The sequence below is a fragment of the Labrus bergylta genome, chromosome 18, assembly GCF_963930695.1.
Source record: "Labrus bergylta chromosome 18, fLabBer1.1, whole genome shotgun sequence".
Taxonomy (NCBI): domain Eukaryota; kingdom Metazoa; phylum Chordata; class Actinopteri; order Labriformes; family Labridae; genus Labrus; species Labrus bergylta.
Genome location: NC_089212.1, coordinates 25,895,936 through 25,920,132, shown reverse-complemented (window position 1 = coordinate 25,920,132; position 24,197 = coordinate 25,895,936). Strand labels below are relative to the sequence as shown.

The 24,197-nt window shown below is 42.1% G+C and overlaps 1 protein-coding gene across 2 annotated transcripts; it reads right to left on the bottom strand.

The window, feature by feature from the left end:
• Positions 1-200: 200 nt before the first annotated feature.
• On the bottom strand, positions 201-23,660 carry vps39 (VPS39 subunit of HOPS complex). 2 transcript variants are annotated; one of them, XM_065966473.1, is made up of 24 exons: positions 23,095-23,660; positions 21,337-21,402; positions 21,188-21,252; positions 21,001-21,043; positions 20,761-20,855; positions 19,779-19,877; positions 19,564-19,656; positions 18,305-18,488; positions 17,489-17,609; positions 16,197-16,317; positions 15,815-15,944; positions 15,508-15,650; positions 15,262-15,402; positions 13,310-13,451; positions 11,361-11,447; positions 10,606-10,679; positions 10,259-10,475; positions 9,227-9,355; positions 8,877-8,979; positions 8,705-8,750; positions 7,921-8,070; positions 5,559-5,693; positions 3,471-3,562; positions 201-2,529 (listed from the first exon to the last, which is right to left on the bottom strand). In XM_065966473.1, exons 1-24 carry the CDS (start codon positions 23,165-23,167, stop codon positions 2,448-2,450), a joined length of 2,631 nt encoding a protein of 876 aa, XP_065822545.1. In that variant the 5' UTR covers positions 23,168-23,660; the 3' UTR covers positions 201-2,447. The 2 variants fall into 2 exon arrangements, with proteins under 2 accessions (XP_065822545.1, XP_065822546.1); XM_065966474.1 differs by having other exon boundaries at positions 15,815-15,941; positions 23,095-23,659.
• Between the last annotated feature and the right edge of the window lie 537 nt (positions 23,661-24,197).

The following is a 24,197-nucleotide window of genomic DNA, read 5'->3' as shown; positions in this document are numbered from 1 at the left end:
TTGTTTCGTCTTCTTTATTGAAGTAATTTCCCACTTAGCATAGAAAAAGCTTCCTTCCATATGATTAAGACCAAAATATTTCACAGATTCCAAACTACATTTGGGAGTCCCTCTTCCATGGAAATAGTCTTAATTAGTAAAAAAATTAGATGTTCAACCTAAATACCTGCAGCACCAGAGCAAACATCCAAAGTCAAGAATCATGAGTGGAAACGTTTCTTTATTACTGATTTCAGACCAAACAGACAGACAGGTCGCCCCTCAGAACCAAATCACTTCTATAAGAACTCTGTCATTAACACACACACACACACACACACACACACACACACACACACACACACACACACACACACACACACACACACACACACACACACACACACACACACACACACACACACACACACACACACACACACACAAATTCAGAAACAGTCTTAGCAGAGAATGAGTGCAAACCTTTGGAGGAGGAGATGATGCTACAGCTTGTGGGGAAAGTGAAATCTTTCTTTTCTTTTGTGGTTAGTCAGAAAAGCACACAGACACATGTTACCTTCCAGTTTTCTCCTGCATGACTTCAAAGTCCGACCCAGGTGAATGTGTGATGTGAAGATAAATAAAACAGGACGTGTGTCCATTTTAAAGTGCTGAGCTTTGTGATGTGTTTCAGCGTGATTATGTTTGTGACTCCTGAAGGAACAAATAACTAAATAATCCTCACAAACAAACTCAGAAACGCTCTGTGTGTCGTATCATCAACCAGCGTTTGGTGGCTCATGATAGGTGACTTCTGCTGTAACGAAGGATTACTTTGAAGAATAAAGTAAAAACAGAACAAAGAACCCGAGCCTGTGTGAGGACGGGGATGACGACATCACTCGTTGCCGTGAGATAATCATACACTCAGTGTGGCTTTAGTCACTTTTAAGAACATTTGTTAACCTCGTTTTAGTCTACATAAAGGATGTACACGACACCTGTGGTAGTCTATATGTATATTTAATACAGCAGATTGTTTTTAATACTTCCTTTGTCAAAAAAAAGATGCAGAGAAATCTTTTTGTCAAGAACTAAAATGTTGAGATTGATGTCATTATTGAGTGTAGTCAAGACCACGAGAGAAAGACCTACCCGAGACCAGAGTGCACCAAGACCAAGGTGGGCAGAGACAGAGTCAAGAGCAAGACCAAGGCAGGGCGAGACCAAGTCAAGACCAAGAGCAAGACCAAGACTAAGGTGGGCAGAGACCGAGTCAAGACCAAGACCAAGACCAAGGTGGGCAGAGACCGAGTCAAGACCACGACCAAGGCAGGGCGAGGCCGAGTCAAGACCAAGACCAAGAGCATAAATATCTCTGAAAAATCCTCATCTTGTTATTAGGGGGCGTGTCCCTCACTTAGACCGTAACACCGGGAAGGTTGCGGCCGTAACCGGAAGATAAAAATCTAATTATGAATGAATTTAAGTTATTAGTTCTTGTAGAATGAGGAGTTTTCCTTCTAATCTCAGTAATGATGAGAAAAAATAGACGATCAGTGGTGGTCTTGATTTCAAAACAGGATTCCGTCCAGTCTGAGACCGAGATCCTTTTGAGACCTTCAAAAAGTGTTCTTGAGACCCAGACTGATGTCGACCACTACAACACGAGTTAAGCGCCTCGGAGTGAGTGTTAAAATGTTAAACTGTTAAACCGTCTGACTCTTTAAATATTTTTCTTCTTTATAAACTTTTAATATCTGGGGAACAAAAGAGAACACAAAATAAAAAAGGCGGACATAAAGACGCTGCATGTTAGAGATCCTTCACACGACCAGAAGACACTAAATGATGCAAATGAAATATGTGTGAATGACGTTTAAATTAAATCCAGACCCACACACACAGTCTGGAGTCAGTACCGGCTCATGCTAACACAGAACGGTGACGTAAGTACAATCTTCAGAGTCACTAAAGGCATTTTAAAAAGAACTCCTGCAGAGTGGATATGGCAGATAAAGCAGTGTTTGAGGCGTGCACAGTGTTAACAGGGAGGGGTGGAAGAGTGCACAAAAATACAAAAGAAAACCTTCTCTTCCTGTACGCGTCTGTCCAAAGCTCCCATGCTCCTCGGAGGCGGCGTGCAGGGCAGACGATCCCCGCTAGCGTTACAGTGACACTTTTTTTTTTTTTAAATGTCAGACTCCGCCACCCTCTCCTTATTTCCCCCCTCCCATTGAGGCGACCTCGACATTTCTCTTGCTCCTTCATGCACAGAGAGAAAGAAAACGTCGCTCCAGTTCTGAACGACTTCTTTAAGGCGCTCCAGAAAAACAAGCATCCGATTCCACAGTCTGAAAATGACTCGAGCTCTTCTTCAAAGACGTCCGAGTGTTTTAATCCACCGAGAGGAGAGGGAGGGGTTTATTGTTTGTTTGTTAGTAAACAGTCTTTGTCGGGTGGAGCCGTTACTGCTCAGTGGGACACACATTGCGATCTTTGCAGCAGAAGTAATGCACCACCACGCCGTTAGGATATCTGGCAAACGCACTGAAAGAGAACGAGAGAGAAAGTTTTACTGTGTGTGCAGGATTCAAGTAGAAATGAAAAGTTTACGGTATCATTGTTCTCCTCTCATGTCGTCATTCTGTGAAACTTAAAGATCAGCTTCATGATTTATTTATCTGAAACTGATGTCAGTAAAAACCTTCATCTGTCTCACTCTGCTGTCGTTTTAATCAACACTTCCCACTCTCTTCACTGTTTGTGGGAATGCCCACTGATAATCTGCTTCTGGAAAAAGGTGTTGGACTCGTGCAGTCAAATTATCTGTAAGAAGTAGCCTCTTAACCCTAAACTGTGTATTCTTAATATCAATCCTGATGATTTTGTACTTTATAGTAACATTTGTAAATAATGTCAAATATCTACTCAATGTTTGTTTCCTGGAGGCCAAACGATGCATTGCTCACTCATGGAAGAAACAAACAACCTGTGGAGTCTCTCAGTGGTTGAAAGGAATGACTTTCTTTCTTGCTCTTGAAAGGATCAGCTGTTTCTCAAAAAACAAACTTGACAAGTTTTGGAAAGGACAATTTTTTTACAACTCTCTGGAGGATAATGACATACAAAATGAGGTTTGGACTGATGAACAGACCTGACTGTCAGTAGGGGTGCTATGTTTTTATTTTTTATTAAATAAATAAATTAAATATTTACTATCATTATTATTATTATTATTATTATTATTATTATTATTATTATTATCATTATCATTATCATTATTTATTTATTTACTATTACTATTAATTAATTAATTAATTAATTATTATTTATTTATTATCATTATTTATTTTTTTCCTTTACTTTTATTTCCTCTTTTTTTTGTTTTTGTATTGTGTGTCGTGTTTATGCTTTACTATAAAAGACAATAAAGAGATGGTTTAAAAAAAAAAAAAAAAAAAACAGTTCCCACTCTCGATGATCGTTACCTGTTTCCTATTTTCTTCTTGCAGACTCTGCAGGTTTTTTCTTCTGTGATGACACATTTAACCTGCTGGTGGAAGATTCTCTCCTCCTGCACCTGAAAACAAAGAACACATGGAGAGACAGAAAGTCAGACCCTCGTCGGGACGTGCTGGTTCTTTTTTTGTTTTTAAATCTCTACACTGCTCAGCCCCCACAATGCATCTCTTTAGCAGCCCAGTCAAGATCACTCAGATCTACCGACCAGTTCCTTTTAACCCCTCCAAACCCTGAGGACCAGGAGCTCAACCCTCTAGGCGAGCTCCTCTCCTTCAGCAGCTTCATCGGTTAAATATCGACTTCAACATTCTGCTGGTCACCTTTAAGGCCGTCCATAACCTCGCTCCTCTGTACCTCCCTGACCTCCTACATATCAACACACCTCTTCAGATCAAAATGAAATTAAAAGTCACCCCAAAAATCTCTTTCAAAAAATTGTAATATTATATTTTTGATTATTAAGAAAAAAAGAAGACACTTTATTCCCTGGAAATAAAAGAAAACGTTCTTAGAAAAAGTCAACAAACTTGCAGTGTGACTGAGGAGCGATGGGCAGACAGTGTGTTTTATCAGCACAGCTCAGTTTGGTTTGGATTAGGCTTAATGTGATGTAGCTGAGCAGATAATCAGCCGTCTAGTCTGCAAACTTACTGAAGCACAGCGGGGCTAGTTAGAGGAGGAGAAGTTAGCCGAAAAGTTAAAGAGGTTGTCGTCTGCCAGCTCGTTTTTTATGCAAAGGTTTGATTGTGCTCGAGTAAACGTAATAAACAGAAGACATATGGTTGACAGAGCGGATGATAATTAAATGTTATGTTCTATAAAATCAGGTGAAACAACCTGAGAAGGAAAAAAATCGATCTCTGGTTAAAGAGCTCTAAAAGTTAGACGTCAAACCAGAAGGAAGTAAAGAGGACACTGTTTGTATTAATAGAACGCATCATCCTGCTGCTTCTTAAAGGAGCAGTATGTAACTCCGTGGTTAAAATGAGTACTGCAGTCTAATTCTAAACATCATAGAGACCTGTCTCCCCCCTCCTCTCTAGAGTCCATGCTCACACAGGTCACCATGTGGTGGACTCTGAAGCTTCAGTGTTTATCCAGCTCTGCATGGGTCTGTAAACCTTTCTGTGTTCTAACCTCTCTCCATTTTTCAAAAGCATCTCCAATATTGATCCTAGTTTGAGCACGTTTCTGCTCGTGGAGCTTATTAGAAACATGCAGAGGCTTTTTAGGTCGGGTACAATCACTTCTATCTGAACCACTTCTCTTGACCGCTTCCATCGCTGCAACACCTGTTGACCTGATAACTGCTTTCATATCTGACAAACTGAGGGGTGTCGAAAACGGACGTGTGGGGGGGGGTCTTAAAAGCGCCTACCTTGTCTGGTCCAAACAAATCCAGAGCATTCAGGAGCAGAATCTAAAGTTAGAAGGAGGACATACTGGCTGCTGCATTGTTGTCAGAGAAGCCAGCACTTCAACATAGCATGTTTCCTTAATGATCAGATAGTAAGATACCTTTATCATCTCACTCTCTACACATCTCACTGATTGGACTTTTGAAAGTGTCAGAGTGTATTTTTCTTTCTCAGCATTTTTACTTTATTGCATCTCTGAGATGATTTTTGTCCAAGGATCAGAGCTCAAAACAGAAAGAAAAGAAAAACCGCCTTTAGTACATTTGGCCAGAGAACGAAGCAGGAAAACATTCCACACTTTTTTGCGGTACATTGCACCCGCTCACCCTCAGTTACTGAGAGCGCAGACGGGGTATCAGAGAGCACTCATTTCCCCCATTACAAGTCAGTGTACCATCAAAATAGTGATGAAGCTGTGAGGTAGTTGCATATAATTACTTTTACATAAAACAGAATGTATTTGGTCTGATGACTACTACGTTACACATCTAATAACTTGAAAATCAGTAAAATCGCCATGTCCTTCTCATATTAGTCACGGCCCTTGAGCCAGGTTATGATGCCTCAAATGAATCCATAATGAAAGGGTTTTTCTTTACATGACGCAGTGTGTAAAGAAAATCCTCCAGGACTCACCCGGAGGAACTCGGCCTGCAGCAGACTCTTCAGCACCTGGTTGCAGCGTTTCCTCTGAGCCTTCTCCTCCAGCACGCTCTCCAGGAAAACCCGGATCTCTCGGATCTGAGTGTTGGCCGGGAGCAGGTTGATGGCCTGGAAAACACAATTAGGCCGGCTTGTTTAACGCTGTGGAGCAGACTTTATTATTTTTAAATAAGATGCAGTTAAAACTCTTTTATTCAGAGAGGGAAACCTTGCTGATCTAATGGGAAGAAAACGTCTCTTTGGAGGAGGAAATAATTCTCCTTTCATCACACTCAGACTGGATGCACACTGCAACGTTTGTACCAATTCAGTTAAATTAAATGAAGTCAGAAGGAAACTCGACGGCTGGGTTTTAAATGTGTTGAGTTCAGTTTGAAGCACACAGCAGAGTTCTGTAGATTAGTAAACAAAGTCGTGTTCTTCTCTACAGCCACCATGATTAGACCTCTTCTCAGGGATATGTGGGTGTGGTCAAGTTAGACTGACTGCTCCACTACCCTGTTAATGTTTAGAGGAGCCTTTTATAAAGCAGGACTTGAAGATGTTTTCAAACTTGAAGGTGAATTTATTACATGATATATTCTCACCATAGCTCGACCTCTTTACAGCCTGACCGGGTCTGATCAGCTAGAATAATAAACTACACCTGTGTCTTTGTTTTGTCATGCTGTCTTGTTTTTTGTTTTTATACTGTCAATGTCATGTCTATATGTTTATCTTTGTTTGTGTGTGTTACTAAATGAAAATGCAAATAAAAATGTTGGTTAAAAATAAAAAATAAAAACTACACCTCTGTGGCTGTACAGAGGCTTTAAGACTTTAAGAGTCGGTTTGGGAGAATTTCACAGCCAAGGAAATAACCCTGGATCCATGTGGTGGCGGGCAAATCAGAAAACAAGTTTAGAAGATGCACGTGAACGCCTCCTGAAGTCGGAACAACAACTCAGGAACTTGGGAAAGAATCAGGTGCCCGACTTGCCGACATAAGAGTCTTCACATGGCGGGCAAAAGATGTTGAGATACTTTGGATTTATTCACGTATTGCACATCAACTTTCTGCTCAAATATAACTGGTCGCAGAGACATTCACACGTCGTCTTCTTTGTAGCATCAACGCTGTTTGTTGTTGTTGTTTCAACATTCAGACTTTTTGAACTGAAGTCACAAGAACGACTTCACAACTCAGAAACTGGAATCACCCGAGCAGCACCTGAACGCAGCATCAGTCGCAGAGGAACATCCCTCCCCCCCTCCCCCCTCCCCCAGCGAGGACAAACCTGGATGGTTTAATTAGCGTATAAAAATATTTACAGTGACACATAGAAGCATTTAAAAGCCTTTAAGATACTAAAAGGATCAAACATCTGCTGAGTGTTTCCTCCTCCATGTGGACTGTGTGGACTGACGTTCTCCAGCTGGATTGAATTGTTAAGTGTTAAATGTTTTATAGGCTTTCTAAAAGCTTTCTTCATGGGACATCTTCCTTTACTCGACAGCAGGACGAGAACAAGAAGGTTTGAAACAGGTCATGATGTGCTTTTGATCAGAACAGCTTTCATCCTTCACTGCTTTGTTTTCTCGCGTTCAGGTGGTCCAATCAGGTAAATGTAAGAAGTCAAAAATAATCACAGTGAAGCTCTCAACGTGTCTTGAGGGAGGCCCGCTCTCTGGCGGATTTGTTCTAACACAAAGACAGTAAACCTGATTTCCCCCCCGACAGTGTGAACCCTCTCATCCTGCTCTGACAACAAACTAAAAGCTTCAAACGAGCTGCGTTCGCTTCACTCCCTGCTTTTCATCTGACAACATAACACCAGATAGTTGTGATAATATGTGATTTGATGTCACTTTCATCCAGGCAAGCGAGCAATCTGAAAATATCAGATTGATGCAGCTCTGTGTTAAAGTCGAATCATGAGACTACAGCTGTTTTCACATCTGCACTCCTGACATCTCATTTCATAATAAAACATGCAGCAGCAGGTTGATTAGAGCACGGAGATGGTAGAGGTGGCGTGCAGACAGTCTATGGTCGTGCAGTGATCACAGGGAATAAAGGTCACCACCCCCTCCGACTGGCCCCTCCCACTGGCCCCTCCCACTGGCTCCAGGTGAATTCTCCTGATTATATTCTGCTGCATTCTCACATCAGATCACTCTGACTTTCTGCAGAATAAATACGAGGAGGCTGGAGGAGAAACTCCGGGTGAAGAGAGAAACATTCAGATGTTTGCGTTCTCACACGGCGCTCCTCCTGATAAATTTAGGTTGTTTTTTTAACAAGTTTCAGGAGCACAATACAACACGGTTTACTTCATTGAAAGTTGTGGTTGACCTTGGTGGTGTTCAGTTTGCTGTGGTGCAGCTCCAGGACGTGCAGGGCCGCCTGCAGGTTGGCCTGAGGCTCGGACAGCTCCATCTTGATCGGCCCCAGGCAGTGGACGTCAGGAGGCGACAGGTACATCCGCAGCAGAGACAGATACACCTGCAGCGAAGAAATACAGATTTGGATTTGGATTTGGAAAATCTTTATTGTCCCTGAGGGGCAATTTGGTTTGCAACAGAGATCAATACAGTCAATACATCCATAAAAAACAGCACAATGTCATAAATACATATAAAACATAACTACCATGGATATCACCATGATGGACGTGAGTGAGATAAGAGACAAAGGACCAACAGTCCATAATAAAAGTGTACAGGCAACAATGCCTACAGCTTATTTAAAAACCTAACAGCTGATGGAACAAACGACCTCAGGTATCTGTTTGATTTCGACCTCCTGACATAAGTGAACCTCCGCCCTGTCGGCAGAAGTCTAAACTCTGCATGCAGGGGGTGCTGAGGGTCTTCCATAATGGCCTTTGCCTTTGGAGTGGTTCTTACATGAAAAACATGTGTGTTTTTACTACTTCACATTCTATCTGAAACAGGACAGGATTTTTACCCGTTATAGAATCAAAAACAGGACACAGAGGCCGTTAACAGAAGGCAGCGGAGCGTGCAGAATATAAGAAGTGGTCGTATAAAAAAGTACACAGACCCTTCAGAAGCCAACAGGAAACAGAAGAGACGTTTCTACCTCATAAACTGATAATTCAATAAGAGCCACTCACATCTTTCTTCCCGTCCACTGAGCTGCTGTAGTGTCGGTGACAGTATCTGCAGAGTGAAGATAAAAACATTCATGTTTGTTTTTTGTTTTTTTTATAAATGTTGTGATTTTCAAACATTGGTCCGGTGGTTTGTGTGAATCTTCAGCTCTTTTCAGTTAGAGGGTTGACTCACTCTTCAGCCATGCGTGTGTCTTTCAGGATGTGCACATAGATGAAGAGCGCCTGCTCGTGTTTACCCATCCGACCCAGAAGCAGAGCGCGCTCCTCCAGAAGGCCTACGAGATGGAGAACAAGGTCAAGAGTTCAAATCCCACCAGCAGCTCAAACAAATCTCCAGTTTTACAGAGAACATATGCATGAGGTAAGAGGAAATATATACACCTAAATATCATCCATCATAATCTGTTTCTCTTCGATGTATCAAAACATCTGAGGACATTCACATCACCTCAAAGGACATTCAACTTAAACATCATCTTCATTGGAAATAAAAACCAACAGTGTCATCACAGCTGTTCTCACCATCGAAGGGAAAGTCACTGATGAGTCTGGCGGGTTCATAACTGGTGGAAATATCCAGAAACGACAGCAGCTTGTTCCTGAACTCGCCCAGATCACCGTCCTCCTTCCCCGCGGCAACAGCTGGAACTCCTGCAAATATCACAAGAGGTTTCAATGATTGAGTCTACATCTGCAAAGATCGTTCAATTCATCTGAAGGTCGATCAACAAAGCTGCAAAAATTTAACCGTTCCTTCTTTGGGTTTAAGTGATTGATCATCCGATAAAAGCTGCAAAAAGAAAAGAACACGGTCTAACTGGACCAACATTAAACCTGTCAACATTGATATCTCGTCTATTATTATTCTTATTATTTCCTTTTGTGTATATACATGTATATGTGCAAGAGTGAGAGCATGTAAATTTACATATATATATATATATATATGTTTCTTTTTTACATTGCCATTTTTTTATTATTATTATTCATTTGTTTTCTATATTATTCAGTAATTCTCTCTGTTTGGTGGAATATACTGTCTGGTCACTTGGGGTGGGGGGGTATTGTGTGTTGTATTGAAATGTTCAATAAAGAGTAAAAAAAACAAAAAAAAAACCTGTCAACATTTACAAAACATTCAGGAAACTAAAGCAGAAAATATCTGGATCATTTCAGGAGGACTGCTCTGGATATTCTCCTGACCTGGATGTTCAAACATGCACCTCAAGCGGGAGACTATTTCTGTCAGACAGGAGGGGGGGGTGGGGGTGGGGGGGTCTCCTGAGGTAAGACATGACGTTAAAAGACGCAGAAGTAGCAGGTGAAGGAACAGAGTCCGCTTTACGCTCTGCAAATATCAGGAGTTTTTCAGCAGTTTTCTGCAAAGTGTGAAAGATCTATGAGAGGCAGTTCTATCATCCAGCTGGACTTCAGACGTTCTTGCTTTTAAAGCACTAAAACATCACTTTTTAATGCTGATAGTCTCTTAAGGTGGTAGAGAGAACTTCAGCTGCTTTAACCTTTGAACTCTAAATCACAGGTTCCTGCTCGTACCTTCGGGCAGAGAGTTGAGGTACTGTTTCATGAGTCCCTGCACCCTCTCCAGGTAGAGCTGGATCAGCACGTTGTGGAACTCGGGGCCCTCGTCGTCCCACACGTAGACGATGTGCTCCAGATACGGGATGGCGAGCTCCTTGAAGCCCTCCTTCAGGAAGTTCAGCACCTTGTCTCTGGGCAAAGTCTCCACCTCTGTCAGGTCCTCTGTGAAGATCTGGAGAAGAGGAGAGGAGTGTCTGCTCTGAGTGCTGAAGGTAAATGTGACTTTCCTCTATGTGAGGCAATTTTAAGCCTTAATCTGCAGATTTAAAAAACTAAACGTTGTGTGCGACTCTGTGTCTCACCTTCAATCCATCCTCAGGACAGATCTTCAACACCCAGGGAGAAAACTCAAAGATTATTCCCATATTCTCCACTCCTGTGTGCATTAAGGGGAAACAGTAGATTCAAATTTAAAATAAAGTAGATATTAATCATAGTGAACACAGAGAGTTGTAGAACAAAGACTGTATATAAAGACGAACGGAGCAGCAGCCGCCTGGGAGAGAAGCTAAAAGATGATTTTATAAGAAAAAGCAAAAGAACAACAGGATAAATATGAGAGCACAAACTAGAGGAGACTCTGAAGTACAGAGGAGTAGAGTTGGATTAAGTCTGAGAGTAGTGTCTGTCTTGATTGCTTAATGTTTTTTAAAGTACCTGCCTTCAGGGCTACGGATGAAATTTTGCTTTTGTGCTAGTTACAAAATATTTACAAAGATGTGAATGAAATGTTGATTAATGTGCCCCGTCCTGATTCAATAAATACATACATTTTAGTTGCCCTGTAAGTAAAGTGATCTGTTTCTCCATGTTTCTACAGACTCACACCACAGTAACACATAATATTCTGGTGCACACGGTACATAAAGCCTCACATTCAGTCAGCTCCAGATTTGCAACCAGCTAAACATTTCATCCCTCTTCCTCGATCAATCAGAGGGAAAGCTTTGTCAGAAGCGTTCTCAAAAATCTTCCCAACAAATCTGACCTCTCAAACCGAGAAATCAACGCTGACACTCGTTGAGTTAAAACAGACCTGCGGTGACGTGTTCCTTACCGAGTCTCTGGAGGTACTGCACCGTTCGCTCGTGGCCCTTTAGAGGAGAGTTGGCCTTGGTGGACTGATCCAGCAGAACCTGCAAAGCTGCGGGAAGGGGGGGGAGACACACAGGGGGAAGAGGAGTGAGAGGGGAGTAGGCTGGTGCACACTGCGTTACATAATTCTACTGTGGACAGAAAGTGGATGAAACACGGGCTCTGTAAACTGGAACAGCTGGTTTTGAATGAGAGGCAGACATGAGCAGCATGAAGTCAGCGGGTCGATTAAGACCAGCTGTACTCGCAGCGAGCACGGCCCAGAATCTGCCACTGAATCTCGCCAGAAAGCGAACGACACTTAAGACCGCTGAGATCTACGAGGATGACGAGTCAAACAACCACACGCAGGGAAACCTCCTCTGAGAGAGAGAGAGTGTGTCCTGACACAGCTGATCATCTCTGAGCCGGGAATACAGCTCCATTAAAAATACAAAACTGAGCATTTAAACATCAGGCAACACTTCAGAGATCATCAGGAGGACGCTGACAAGAGAAGACGCTCATTAAATGATCCATTATTTAAATACAAAAGCCGAAATTCAACATCCAATCTGAGAGCAAGACTGGAAACAGATGTGTCATTGTTGGGTTTTATTGTTGTGTTTGCAGTTGTCATGCTGAGGCCTGTCACCGATAAACCACACCAACAACTTACACAGATATCAGTCTGTGTCTAGTTAAAAGATTTAACCGTTGTACGTTGCTGGTGATTAAACTTCATCGAGCAGGAAGAGCACGTCTCATGTCAGAGGATACACGGGAAACTGATTCTCGAGATTCAATTTAATTCAATTTTCAATGGAATAAATGAAATTCTAACCGCAGCAATAAAACAAAAAAAAAAAACTGTGACACACTTCCTACTTCCCCACAAAGCTGTACTAAAGTGTTGGTAGTGAGATTGACATAAAAAATGACTGATGGTGCGTGAGTGTGTGTGTGTGTGTGTGTGTGTGTGTGTGTGTGTGTGTGTGTGTGTGTGTGTGTGTGTGTGTGTGTGTGTGTGTGTGTGTGTGTGTGTGTGTGTGTGTGTGTGTGTCCTGTATCCCTCAACACTAAGAGCAGACTGTTGATCATATTTTGCTTGTTTCTAACTATGCTATGCTCATTCAGCAAAAGAGTGATTTAAAAAAAACATACTTGAACCTGCAAGTTAAAGATCATATATTCTATTAAATCCTCTTCTCCATGTTCCTCTAACTCTAACATGTGTCTCTAGTCCGTCTACAAACCCCCCAATGATGAGAAAAGTCCATCCTCTCCGTCTTCTGCCTGCTCCACTTTTCAGAAAATGTGTGCTCAAACAGGCTGTTTGGAGATTTCCCTTAATGACATCACAAAGGGCAGTAGCCCCTCCCCCAGGTGGGTGACACTCCCACAGCTAGGTGTTTGTTCTGCCCTCTGAGTCTGCCTTCTCACCGTAAACAATAGGACATGGAGCAAGAAAGCACCGAGTACACCCAAGCCCTTCCAGAGAGGGGGCGTGGTCAGACACAGCTCATTTACATATTTAAAGGTACAGACACAGAAACAGCCTGTTCTGAGCAGGGCTGAAATAGAGGGGTTTATAGACATGATCAAATACAGGATCAGAGTGGATTTAGAACAAGAAACTTCACACACATGTTTTGAGGAGCTCTGACACTTATTTAAATTGGATGAAGTAGAGGAGGATGTGTGACCTTTAACTCAGCAGAGTGACGTTTCTGCCTGTTTCCAGAGGAGCCCTCTGCAGGTGTAAAACTCCACATCATTTCAAATGAATTCTTACGCCACAAATCTCACAATTAACCGGAATCCAGGCTGTTGTGCAGAGACACACACCTCAGTAAAAATAAACTATAGAAATATTTGAGTTGATCATCGTGTTTCCAGAGCTAAAGTGGTTAACAATAAGCAGACTCTTACCTTTCTGGTGCAGGCCCTTCTTCTCATAGAGGATAATGAGCTCGCTGTACTTGTGCGCCTTCTTCAGGACGTACTCGCTCTCCTCGATGTGGCAGTGGTTGTTCTCCAGGCGAAGGAGGGGGGACACCAGGGCCACGTTGGTCTGAATGAAACATAAACAACAAACCCTCTCAGAGCTCATCTTTTTATTTCACAAAAACAACAACAGACAGAAGACTTCAGGGAGAAGTTCACTCTGAGAATCCAGAGAATCAAAGGCTTTCCACAAACTGCCCTCTGATGAAACAGTCCGTATTATACCCATAAAGCATCTTATTAGCGATGTCATGATACCAGAATTTAAGCTTTGATACAATACTAGAATCTAACAATATTGATACCTGTTTTCCGATACTGCGGCCAAGTTCTAGGCACTCCATATTGGATAATGTATAGTTTTTAATTAACGAAAAATGCAAGCAAACTTCTTCACTTTGGCAACATTTCAGGTTGCAAAAAAGACTGATCCTTTAAAAGTAGATTCAAATATATTTTCATGGATGTAGTTACTCCCCGACATTCACAGTAAGTTATTCGTTGCCCTTAAGTCAGACTAAAGTCTTGTCTTATTCCTGACGGCAGTACGTTTTGTCCAATAAGAGTCTGGATAATAGTAGTAGGAATCGTCTAAGATAGTGAGACTTGTATTTTGGTGCCATGGTATTTAAATCGATTGTTTTTAACTGGGATCGTGACAGCGGTACCCAAAATAGCAGCAGACCCACCTGACTGCAGCTCTACACCTTACAGTGAGGAATGATCCTCCAAACACAGAACTCATTGGGCTCTTGTGGAGTGAAGGTAACTGCTCTGAGTTTCTGTGTTTTTGGCTCCACTTTGTTGTGATCTAAATCTTTATTACACTAAGTGGTCGGCGGTGAGGAGTGCCAAGCTCAGAAGAGCCGACGTGACTTTGATCAGGAAATATAAACATTTGGATTCAGTTCCCCGACAGCTGCACTTTGGATGTTATTCAGAACGATGACATCAGAATAAAGTGATTGGGTACGTTATTAAAAAATAAAGTGTGTTTGAAAAACGCTTCTAATAAAAAGCGTTTGATTCCAATATACTGGAACTTACTGACGGAGAGAGCCGAACACAAGAGGAATGAGATCACTCAGGTTACATCAGGTGGACAGGGAGAATCCATCAAGGCACTGAGTTATGGATTCAGAGCCAATTTTGACTAAAATGTCTCCATTTCTTAAAAGGTACAATCTGTAGAATTTTACGCTAAAATATCTAAATTAATTTAAAAAAATGGACTAAACCTTTGTAATATTTATCTTTGTTGAGTATTTACATCAACTCAAATATCTCCAACAGTTATCAAAGACAGAGAAATCCTTCATTTCAAAGTTGTAGCGGGATGTGTCATGCTGTGGCGGCTGCCATGATGACCGACACGACATGTTTAGCGTTGCTGAGGAAACATCGGATGTTACAGCAAAGATCGCTGCATAAGGAAGCGAGAGCTGCTGCTGAAAGCTGTTGTAATGTTGCTGTATGTGCTGCTGTGTTGTGTGTGTGTGTGTGTGTGTGTGTGTGTGTGTGGGGGGGGGGGGTGTAATGGAGTGTAATGGGGTTAAAAGTCCCCCCCCCTCTTTACCGTCTTTAGAGGTAGTAAACAACGCGTGAGAGAGGGGGAAGGGATCAGCAGAGCCAGCGAAGGAGAATAGTGCATCAGCTGACTTTACATGTATGTGGAGCTCCTGCTGTTCCCCGCTCTCTCACGCTTACAAAACGCCATACGGCAACATGGATTCACAGACTGGGACGTCTTAAGGTGAAATGACACCTTAAGACCTTAAGACACCTTAAAAATGACTTAAAACCATTATCCAATATGGATGTGACTCCTAAATCACAACATCCATTCAGACAGGTAAGGAATATAGTTCTGGTCTTACGTGTAGGTAACATTTCAGCAGAGTAGTGTCGATGATCTGCAGCAGTTTTTTGCGGCTTTTTATGGTCGGCGTTCCCTCCATGAGCGGAGATGTCGTCGAAGGGTCAGAGTCGTTCAGCTGTTTCACAAGGTGGCTTCGTTTCTGTTAAACACCAGAGACAAAGATCATGTAGATTATTACAAACATTTATTTTTTTCTCCTCTAAGTGGAGCCTCATTCTCTGACCCCAAACACACACACACACACCTGGGTGAGATAATCGATGAGAGCCAGGTGAGCCTTCTCCAGCTCCGGCCCGGACAGCGTGGGCAGAGGGTTGGGATAGTGAAGCTGTTTGCGATAGTCTGATGGGAGCAGGTCGGGATACAGGCCGATGACGTGAGTGGGATCTGCAGAGCACAGGAGGGGAAATTACACACCTGCTGACACACACCTTTCATTCACCTTCAAGTCTCCTTTGTAGCGGACACACTGGAAACACACACATTCATTTGACCAGAGTCTGACTCTGTCTTACAAACTTGGATCAACAGACAGAAATGAGACGCTCTACCTGTGCCGAGTTTAGCGAACACCTGCATGGAGTCATCAAACTTCTTCTGGCAGAACAGGTTGAAGGCATAGAGATTCTGGATGTGATGAATCTGCTGCTTCTTATCACCGTCGGAATCATCTTTCATCTTCTGACAGAAACGACAAAAACATGTCAGCAACCAAACGCACCAAGCTGCATCAGAAAGTCTTCAGTTGAATTTCCTGAAAATGAGCGGCATTCTTTTTTATTCCAGGGAAATGCTCCAGGAAAGCTCGATAGAGATATAATTATTTACTCATAAACGAAAGTTCCAATCCTCTAAAGCTCTGATTGAATCCTGAGGGATTTGATAATAATGTGTAATGGTGAATGGAGGCGTTGTTGTTGTTGTTGTGCTCACCGCCAGCTGGAGAGCCAGCTCAAACTGCTTGTCCTGAAGAAGCTGCCGGATCTGGCTGGCTATGGACACGGGCACCAGGCGCCACACAAAATGGTTGCTGGCGACGTAGACGATGTTTGGCCTGCGGAGACGAAGAGGAACAAAACAAGATGAGAGTGGAACAAAAGTGTTTTCTTTGTAAGGAGGAACCTGCGGTATCATGGGGAAACAGAAACCAGGAGCCACGAGAAGGAAGTTGTTAAAAAAGCTTTTATATTCTGTTCTCCTTCTGATTGGAATAAGTTTCCTTTAAATCTCTGTTCCTTGTCATCGTTCCACTTATTTAAAAAACTGATTGTGTTTGTTTTCAGTAACGTCAACACTGTTTGTTTATTTCTCTCTATGTACAGACTGACTCTCTCTCCTCTAAGGTGTCTAGTCTAGAGTTGTAATGGTTGTATCTGTTCTCTGTGTTGTCCCTTGTTTTGTTTTTTGTGTTTTTTGTGTGCTTTGTTTGTTGTTGTTGTTTTCTGCTGTATGTATTACTTTGTTTCGTCTGTAGTGTTATGTTTTGGTTTTGTGTTGCTGTGTTGTACCTGTGTCTTTGTAAATATCTGTTTGGGACCCTCTTGAAAACGAGGTGATACACCTCAAGGGGCTTATCCTAATATAATACATTTCTCAAAGACCTACAGGAACAAATGCTGCCTTTTTTTTTTTTTTTTTTTAACTTGACATACTGAAGAGTCGCACGTTATTGACACCACTTTCATTTTGACATCATTCAGATATATTTGTTGTGCATGGCTTCATTATTCAGGTTAAAAGGAAATACAATTTCCAGCGCTGCAGGTGTTGATGTTAAAAATAAACAGTCAGCGACACATCAGCTCCGTTAAGTGACCACAACGTTAACGAGCATCCTGGCAAAGTGCTGCAGGTAGAGAGACATAGAGACATTTTAAATCTGTGACAGCAGCGCCCCCTGTTGCCTGAACATTTCTGAATGCAGGGCCTCACAGACTCTGTATGCACTGACTACTGAAGGTGATATCAGACACACACAGGCAGTTTTGGTTTGCATCAAAGAACACAGAAGTGGCTTCAGGTCACTTGACGAGCTTTAAACATCCTGAGATGTGACTAACGAGCATGTGCGCTCACTGCAGAAATGTATAAAAATCAGCCAGCGTGATAAAAAAAGGTTTGACATAAAAAGCTAACAACCTTTTTCACATAATCATCTTTACAGCATTTTCTAGCTTTCTAGCTTTCCAAATAAAACCTGCAAAAACTGGGACATCAGCGCTCACCCTGCAGAGGAGATGAAGCGCGGCCTCTGAAGCTCCACGCTCTGCACCAGCAGCCGAGGCTCGACGGTGCGGATCTCCACGTACCGAGGAAGAACAGCTATGATGTACGGAGGCTGGTGCTCTGAGGACGTTTGAAAAAAAAAAATGATAGCATTAAAAGCAGCAGGGATCAGAGAATGGATGTTTTAGTTTCTTGAGAAATGCTGATAAAAGTGATCAGTGCAAGATGTCTGAGTTTCAGCTGTGATGACTTTTGAAAGTCTGGATTGAACTTGAGCTCCTTGTCTTTAGAACAGGTGTGTCCATTTGGAATATTTTACACCTCCAGGCTAACGGGGCAGTACATTCAGAAGGGAACAGGCCTGAGGTGGTATTCTGGATCTTTCTTGGACTACTTCCACAGGCCCTTCAGTTAGGCAGCTGGCCCCGCTAATGAATACCAAAACCACCAAGAAGAAGCCATCACACACTATATGAAACGGACGCCTCGAGGCTTCACTTCCCTCTCGTATTGTTCCTCTTTTGCCCTCCATCGAGGCTCCTTTAAAAAAAAGGTGTAAGCTCAGATGCATCACTTCTGTCACAAAGCTCATTAGTAACCCAGACCTGCAGTGCCTTAGTCATAAAAAAAACAGATCTATATTTACATCTCGCTCTCTGACGTGGAAAACAGCAGAGTGGAAACAAAGAGTGTGCACAGAGGACAGAAAGCTTGAAAACACAGACAGCAGAGCGATGACTGGAGGTGACAAAGTTAAAGGAGCATTCAGGACACTTCATTCATCAGATGTTTGTTTCAGTAACGAGCAACATTACCCATTGAGATGGGGATGTCGGTCCAGTTGATGGCACACTTTTGGGTGCACACGCCTTCTTCATTCAGCACCACAGTGAGGTCGTCCTGACCAACAGCCACCTTCCCATCAGCCAGTGGGGCGACCAGAGGCTCCAGCTGTTTCCCAGTGGGGAACAGCTCCTTGATGGTGCCCCGACCGTCCATCTAAGTTCAGAGGAGAGATAGTCCAAATGAGCGAGATGATACAGAACCTGTTTATTACACGTTATGCCCTTCATGTGTCAAAACGAGGTTACCACAAATATCTTCACAAAAACAAAGAGAAGCTTCATTACATTTCAGGACAACACACCAGACAACAAGTGTCATAAAACAAGCTGCCTTCAAACTCTTCACATGTGATTTTTAGAGGGAGAGTCAGCAGCTTCTTCCTGCAAAATAAAATACAGCCTAAAGTGAAGCTGCTCCATTGTCCCTTCTGGGCCTCCATACATGTGGTGGTGACTGTGTCTGCAGAGACTCTGTCCTCTGACTGGATTTTACTGTTCTGCTTTGTTCTGGTCGACCCTGGATGTTTCTGGGCGGAGCTGGTGTGTTTCCCCCAGCCAATGACAGCGCAGCAGGTGAGTTTAGGAGTGGATACAAAGCGGTGAATATGACGGACGTGGAGAAACACCAAACGGATAAAGCTTGTTCTAAAACGAGGGTGAACCTTGTGTTGTCTTTTACCCGTGGACGTGGAGTTGGTCTACTTCCTGTTGGACAGGAAGGTGACAAACACCGGCGGTTAGCTTGTGCTAGCGTTAGCTTGCAGTGTAGGTACAAGCAGTAAACGTACACACTACTTCCTGCAGGGGGCGATGAGCCAAGGAGGAGGGGTCCAGTTTGAATGTTGAGTTTACATTTCCACTGACTAAAAAGATTGTTATTAAGTGATCCTTCCTTCCATGAGCTGTGTCTGAATGACTCTCTATAGAGGTTTGTCCCTTTACAAAGAATAAAAGACTGAAGCAGACCGCTCCATGATGTTGCACATGAGCCTCAAAACACTGTGCAACATGTGGAGCAACATGTGGAGCAACATGTGGAGCAACATGTAGGAGAATAAAGACTCTTTATGAGAATCTAAACTCAAAGACAGAGAGGAGCAGTGAGTGGTTTCTATGAATGTTTAAATACTTTACAAGTCAACAATGGACACAGTTTCATATTTAGAAGATATTTTCAGGGTGGAGTTTCCCTTTGAGTACAGTGTTTTATTCTTTCCTACAGCTCGTACCCGGATGAGGTAATAGTCTCGTTTGAAACCAACACAGATGGAGTTTTCACACCAGGCCATGGATTTAGGAATATCTGGAGCACTGAAGTCTCCCTGTCAGACAAAAAGAAAACATTTAGAGTTTTTTAAAACATGTTAAAGGACTGGAAACATTTAAAAAAAAAAACAGAACCTGAATCACACTGTCGTGAGTCACTGATGCTTTTTATTTTTACCTGCAGCTCGTGGAACTCTCTGTCCTTCCAGTAATACAGCTGCAGCTTCTTCTTCACCGCCACACACATTCTCAACCTTTCCTCTCCAGAGCTGGTTAGCTGAGGACAAGAGAGAAAGAATTTTCTAGATCCTTGCTTGTGTTGTACTTACTCTCTGATGTACGTCCCTTGGATAAAAGCGAATTGTAGAATTGTAAAAGAATTGGTGAAGCAAGACGTTGTTGAGCCACGCAGGCTTAGGACAGTCAAACTATGGACTTGGGCCTGCACCTCTGTGAGAAGCCTTATTTGAGTGATTCACTGAGATCACAAAGAGGCCTAAAGGGACTCTTTATCCCAGAATCCCCTGCAGTACTTCACACCTACGTGTGACATAAAGGGGGGACCGGAACCTGAGAGAGACCCCACAGGAAGGAGGCCAGGTGACAAAACTCTGAGACTTCCATTGCTCTCTCTCTTTCCACGCGCTGACTTCAAGTGTTCGGAGACACAAGCTCACCTCCTGTTCTCTGCAACAATCTCTCTTTGTTTTAAGTTTTGGCGCGCAGGTAATCCGCCGTCGGCAGTGTTCTAAATCCCGAGCTCGGATTGTCCAGTGAACGCTCAAACTGTTGAGCAAATGTGATTCTAGAGACACTTAGATCCTCTACTGGCTTTATCACATTTCACGCCTTCAATTTATTAAATATAGTTATTAATTATTAATAATATTAGTAATTAAGTAACTAATTTGAGACTGATTTTGATTATATTTACCTGATTACAGGGTGGTGTCCCAAAACGAGATTAAACATAGTTTAATGATATTTTTATTTATATTATTAATAATTAAATATAATTATTAAAGAATATAACCAAAGTTGACTTGATACAACCCCAACAACGTGTATTGGTATGCGATGTAGTACAGTGACAAAATACACAGCAGGAGCTTTGTGTGAGGTCTTAAGTGGCAGACGGCCTTAGGGGGACAGTCACTGACCTGCAGGTCACAGGCGAAGAGCGTGGCTCCTTTGGCTTTGGACAGGACAGTGATCTGCTGGAAGGTCAGGAGGTCGTGGACGTGGATGTTGTTCTCTGCAGGAAAAAACAGATTCCTCTAGTTCTGTTCAGAGATCTCAAGATGAATGCTGGGTTTGTGTAAAAGATTTGAAGTCTTCAAGAATAAACACAAGCGGACTAAAGAATGATATTTATTTTATTAATCGGAAGACAAACTTACCAAGAAGACTGACAAGAATCTTGTACTGAGAGACAACGTAAAGCTGCAGAGAGGATGAGAAACAAAAATGAAAGGAGGTTTGAAACACTACGCAGACAGTGCTTAAAATCTTCCTACACACAGATATTTGAATGTATGAATAACCAGCCTGTTGTTATTCTAAATATCATCCTGCATCTTTATGCACCTGCTGAATCTTCTTGGAGAAGTTCTTGTTGGATTTTTCCAGGGTCACCTCAAACCGATTGGTGCCTAAGGAAAAAATAAAACATGATTATATAAAAACAAGTCGAAGCAGCGAACAGTGACTTGAGGAGAAGAGCAAATCGTTCATACCTGCATCCTTCTTTATTCTGTAGAGGAGGAGATGCCCTGGCTTTGTTCCCACAAGCAGCCAGTCCTCTGAGGGGAGAAAGGCTCAAGATTCAGGGGGTCTTATTTTGGAAACATTAGGGTTGTCACCATACAGATTTGTAAACTTCCATATGATTTAAACTCAAAAAATATGGATGCCTGTTTGGATATCTCAGCAAAAAACATACAGTCCCAGGCACTGAATATTGGGTATTTCCTTATTTTTAAGCACCAAAATATTGCAAGCAAACTCTCTGTCACTGTCTAACTTGCTTCTAACTTATTTGCTCTATAAATAAAGATTAATATTATATTATAAATGGGAGGGTCCTGCGGCTACAAATCCATCTAAGGTCTCCTTGGACAAGACACTTAAGCTCAAGTTGCTCCCACTGCTTCGTCGTCGGCGTGTGAATATGCATGACTGGACAAGTTGGACACTTCACACAGCAGCCTCCACCATCAGTGTGTAAGTGGAGTGAATGTTTGAATGTGACGTGTGGAGTACAAGCGCTTTGACATGTCAGAAGTCTAGAAAAGAAATATACAAGCTCAAGTCTATTTACTATTTTATATTCTTCAGTTAATCAGATAACGTGATGTCTCATGATATGATTGTCTTGCAATATACCAATTTTTGAAGAGTCCCTGCCTCTGGATATTATCGTTCTCCTGGGTATCCCGAGTTACTGTGGGATCCCCACCAAGGTGTGATTTCAGAATGTTTTAAAAGTGCCTAAGATCTGTCTTCATCTGCGACGTCAGTCCGATATCCGATATGTAAATTACGTCAATATCAGACCGGATGCGGATAACAGATTGGATCTGTCCCATCTCTACTGAATGTTGTGAATCATACAGTGGTGTGAACAGAGGGGGGATTTAGGAGTGGGTATTACTCATGGAGACCCTGCACTCATGTTCACTTCATTTGTCTGTCTACTCTCCGTTATATTGAATAGTTTCTGTTTATAACATGTCTACACTCATGCACTTTAACTTATGTATCACTGATTGCACAGCTCCCTATGTCAATACTGTCCAGTTACAACTCTGTTTTTGCACATTTGCATTTAATCTTTCATATTTAAGACTAGAAGTAATGTTTAGTTAAATCCTGGTTGTATATATTCTCATTCTTAGTTTTGATATTTTTAGTGCTTATTCACTTTGTATTTAATATTAATATTGTGTTTAGATTTGCTAATATTGTGTTTTTTGCTCATGTTGTGTTTTTGGACAATTATTTTATTTTATTTACCATTTTGTTTTGTACCTTTTGCACAATTTAGAATTTTTTACTGTAAATATTATTTATCTTATTCTGGTTGTATTGCACCGCGGGACGGAGACAAACACAATTTCGATTCCACTGTATGTCTGACATATTTTGAAATTGACAATAAAGTTGACTTTGACTTGATAACCTGCTGCTGTAACACCACAATGTCCCAGTTTGGGATCAATAAAGTTATTCTATACCTGCACTATTTCTATACCTGCACTACACCCCTGCTGAGGACATTAAACAACACAAACAGCATGAGTGTGCATTAGTGAGGGGTGACATCTCACTCTTAGTGAGGGTGTGTGTGTGTGTGTGTGTGTGTGTGTGTGTGTGTGTGTGTGTGTGTGTGTGTGTGTGTGTGTGTGTGTGTGTGTGTGTGTGTGTGTGTGTGTGTGTGTGTGTGTGTGTGTGTGTGTGTGTGTGTGTGTGTCATAAAGAGGATAACAACTCACCCCAGGCCGCCAGACAGTCAATCTGAAGAGGAAGCTTCTCCAGTATAGGTACTGGTTCATACGCGTCATGCATGTTGACGCAGTGTTTGTGGTTCACGGATCTCTGTGACGGTTCAATCCCCCTCCAGGAGTCTCTTCCCCGGACACCAGCTCACCGACAGCCCGCTGAAGAGTCCGTCAGGGCGGCACTCCTCCCAGTGTCTCCATTAAATCACTCACTGGTTTCAGTGTTTCTAATGGTTTCAGTGAGGAGGTCTGCTCTGATAAACTCGGCGTGGCTGACTTCTCTCCGCAGCTTCGACCACAACAACAGCTGATCGTTAGCCTGCTAGCTCAGAAGTTAGCAAGCAGCGGCTACAGCATATTTCCGCTCTCACCATGGCAACAGAAACCTGAACAACGCGGCAGGTGGTTCCTTCTTAGATTAACTCAAATGCCGCAGCTGTTTGGATACGCGTTATGAACACAGCGTTTGCCGTAGCGTTTAGGTTTTTTTTTGTTTCGTTAGCTTAGTTTGCCTCCTGCTACTTCCTGGTCTTGTTGACGACGGGTTTGACAGGCACGTGACAGAAGTCAGCGGACTCACGAGGAACGCATTAAAGGGCCAGTTACCAAATTTGTAGAACTCTCGCGAGATTTCTATCAAAGACGATTTAACAAAATAAAAAAACTTTTATGTAGGGTTTTATACTTTCATTTTTAAGTTTTGTATTTATTCGAATGCTGTTGTATTGTTTTATTTATCTTTAACTATTTATCTTTTATTATGGAACTACCGTAAAACTTGATTTTGTTTTTTATGATAGATGATAGAATCTTTATTATCATTGTATACAAGGACACAACGAAACTTTGTGAGCAGCAATCTTAAACAGCAGCGTTTACAAAAACAACAACAACAAAAATATATTTGTGGTGATATGAAAGAGAAGTATGCAAAAAGTGGCCAGAGCAATTTCTGTTCAGTGAATGAATGATAATAATAATAATAAATAAATAGACAGTTGTGGTGACTGAAAGAATATACACAGTTAATATTTTGCAGTGACTGATTAGGTAAACAAATATAGATATAGAGATAAAGTGCAAATAAGGGAAGTTAT

Coding starts and splice junctions, on each gene's coding strand:
- vps39 (XM_065966473.1), bottom strand. CDS start 23,167: ATGCATGACGCGTATGAACCAGTACCTATACTGGAGAAGCTTCCTCTT. Junction 9,356..10,258: donor CCTCAACTCTCTGCCCGAAG/GTACGAGCAGGA, acceptor TGATATTTGCAG/GAGTTCCAGCTGTTGCCGCG. Junction 2,530..3,470: donor AAGAAGAAAATAGGAAACAG/GTAACGATCATC, acceptor GTTCTCTTTCAG/TGCGTTTGCCAGATATCCTA.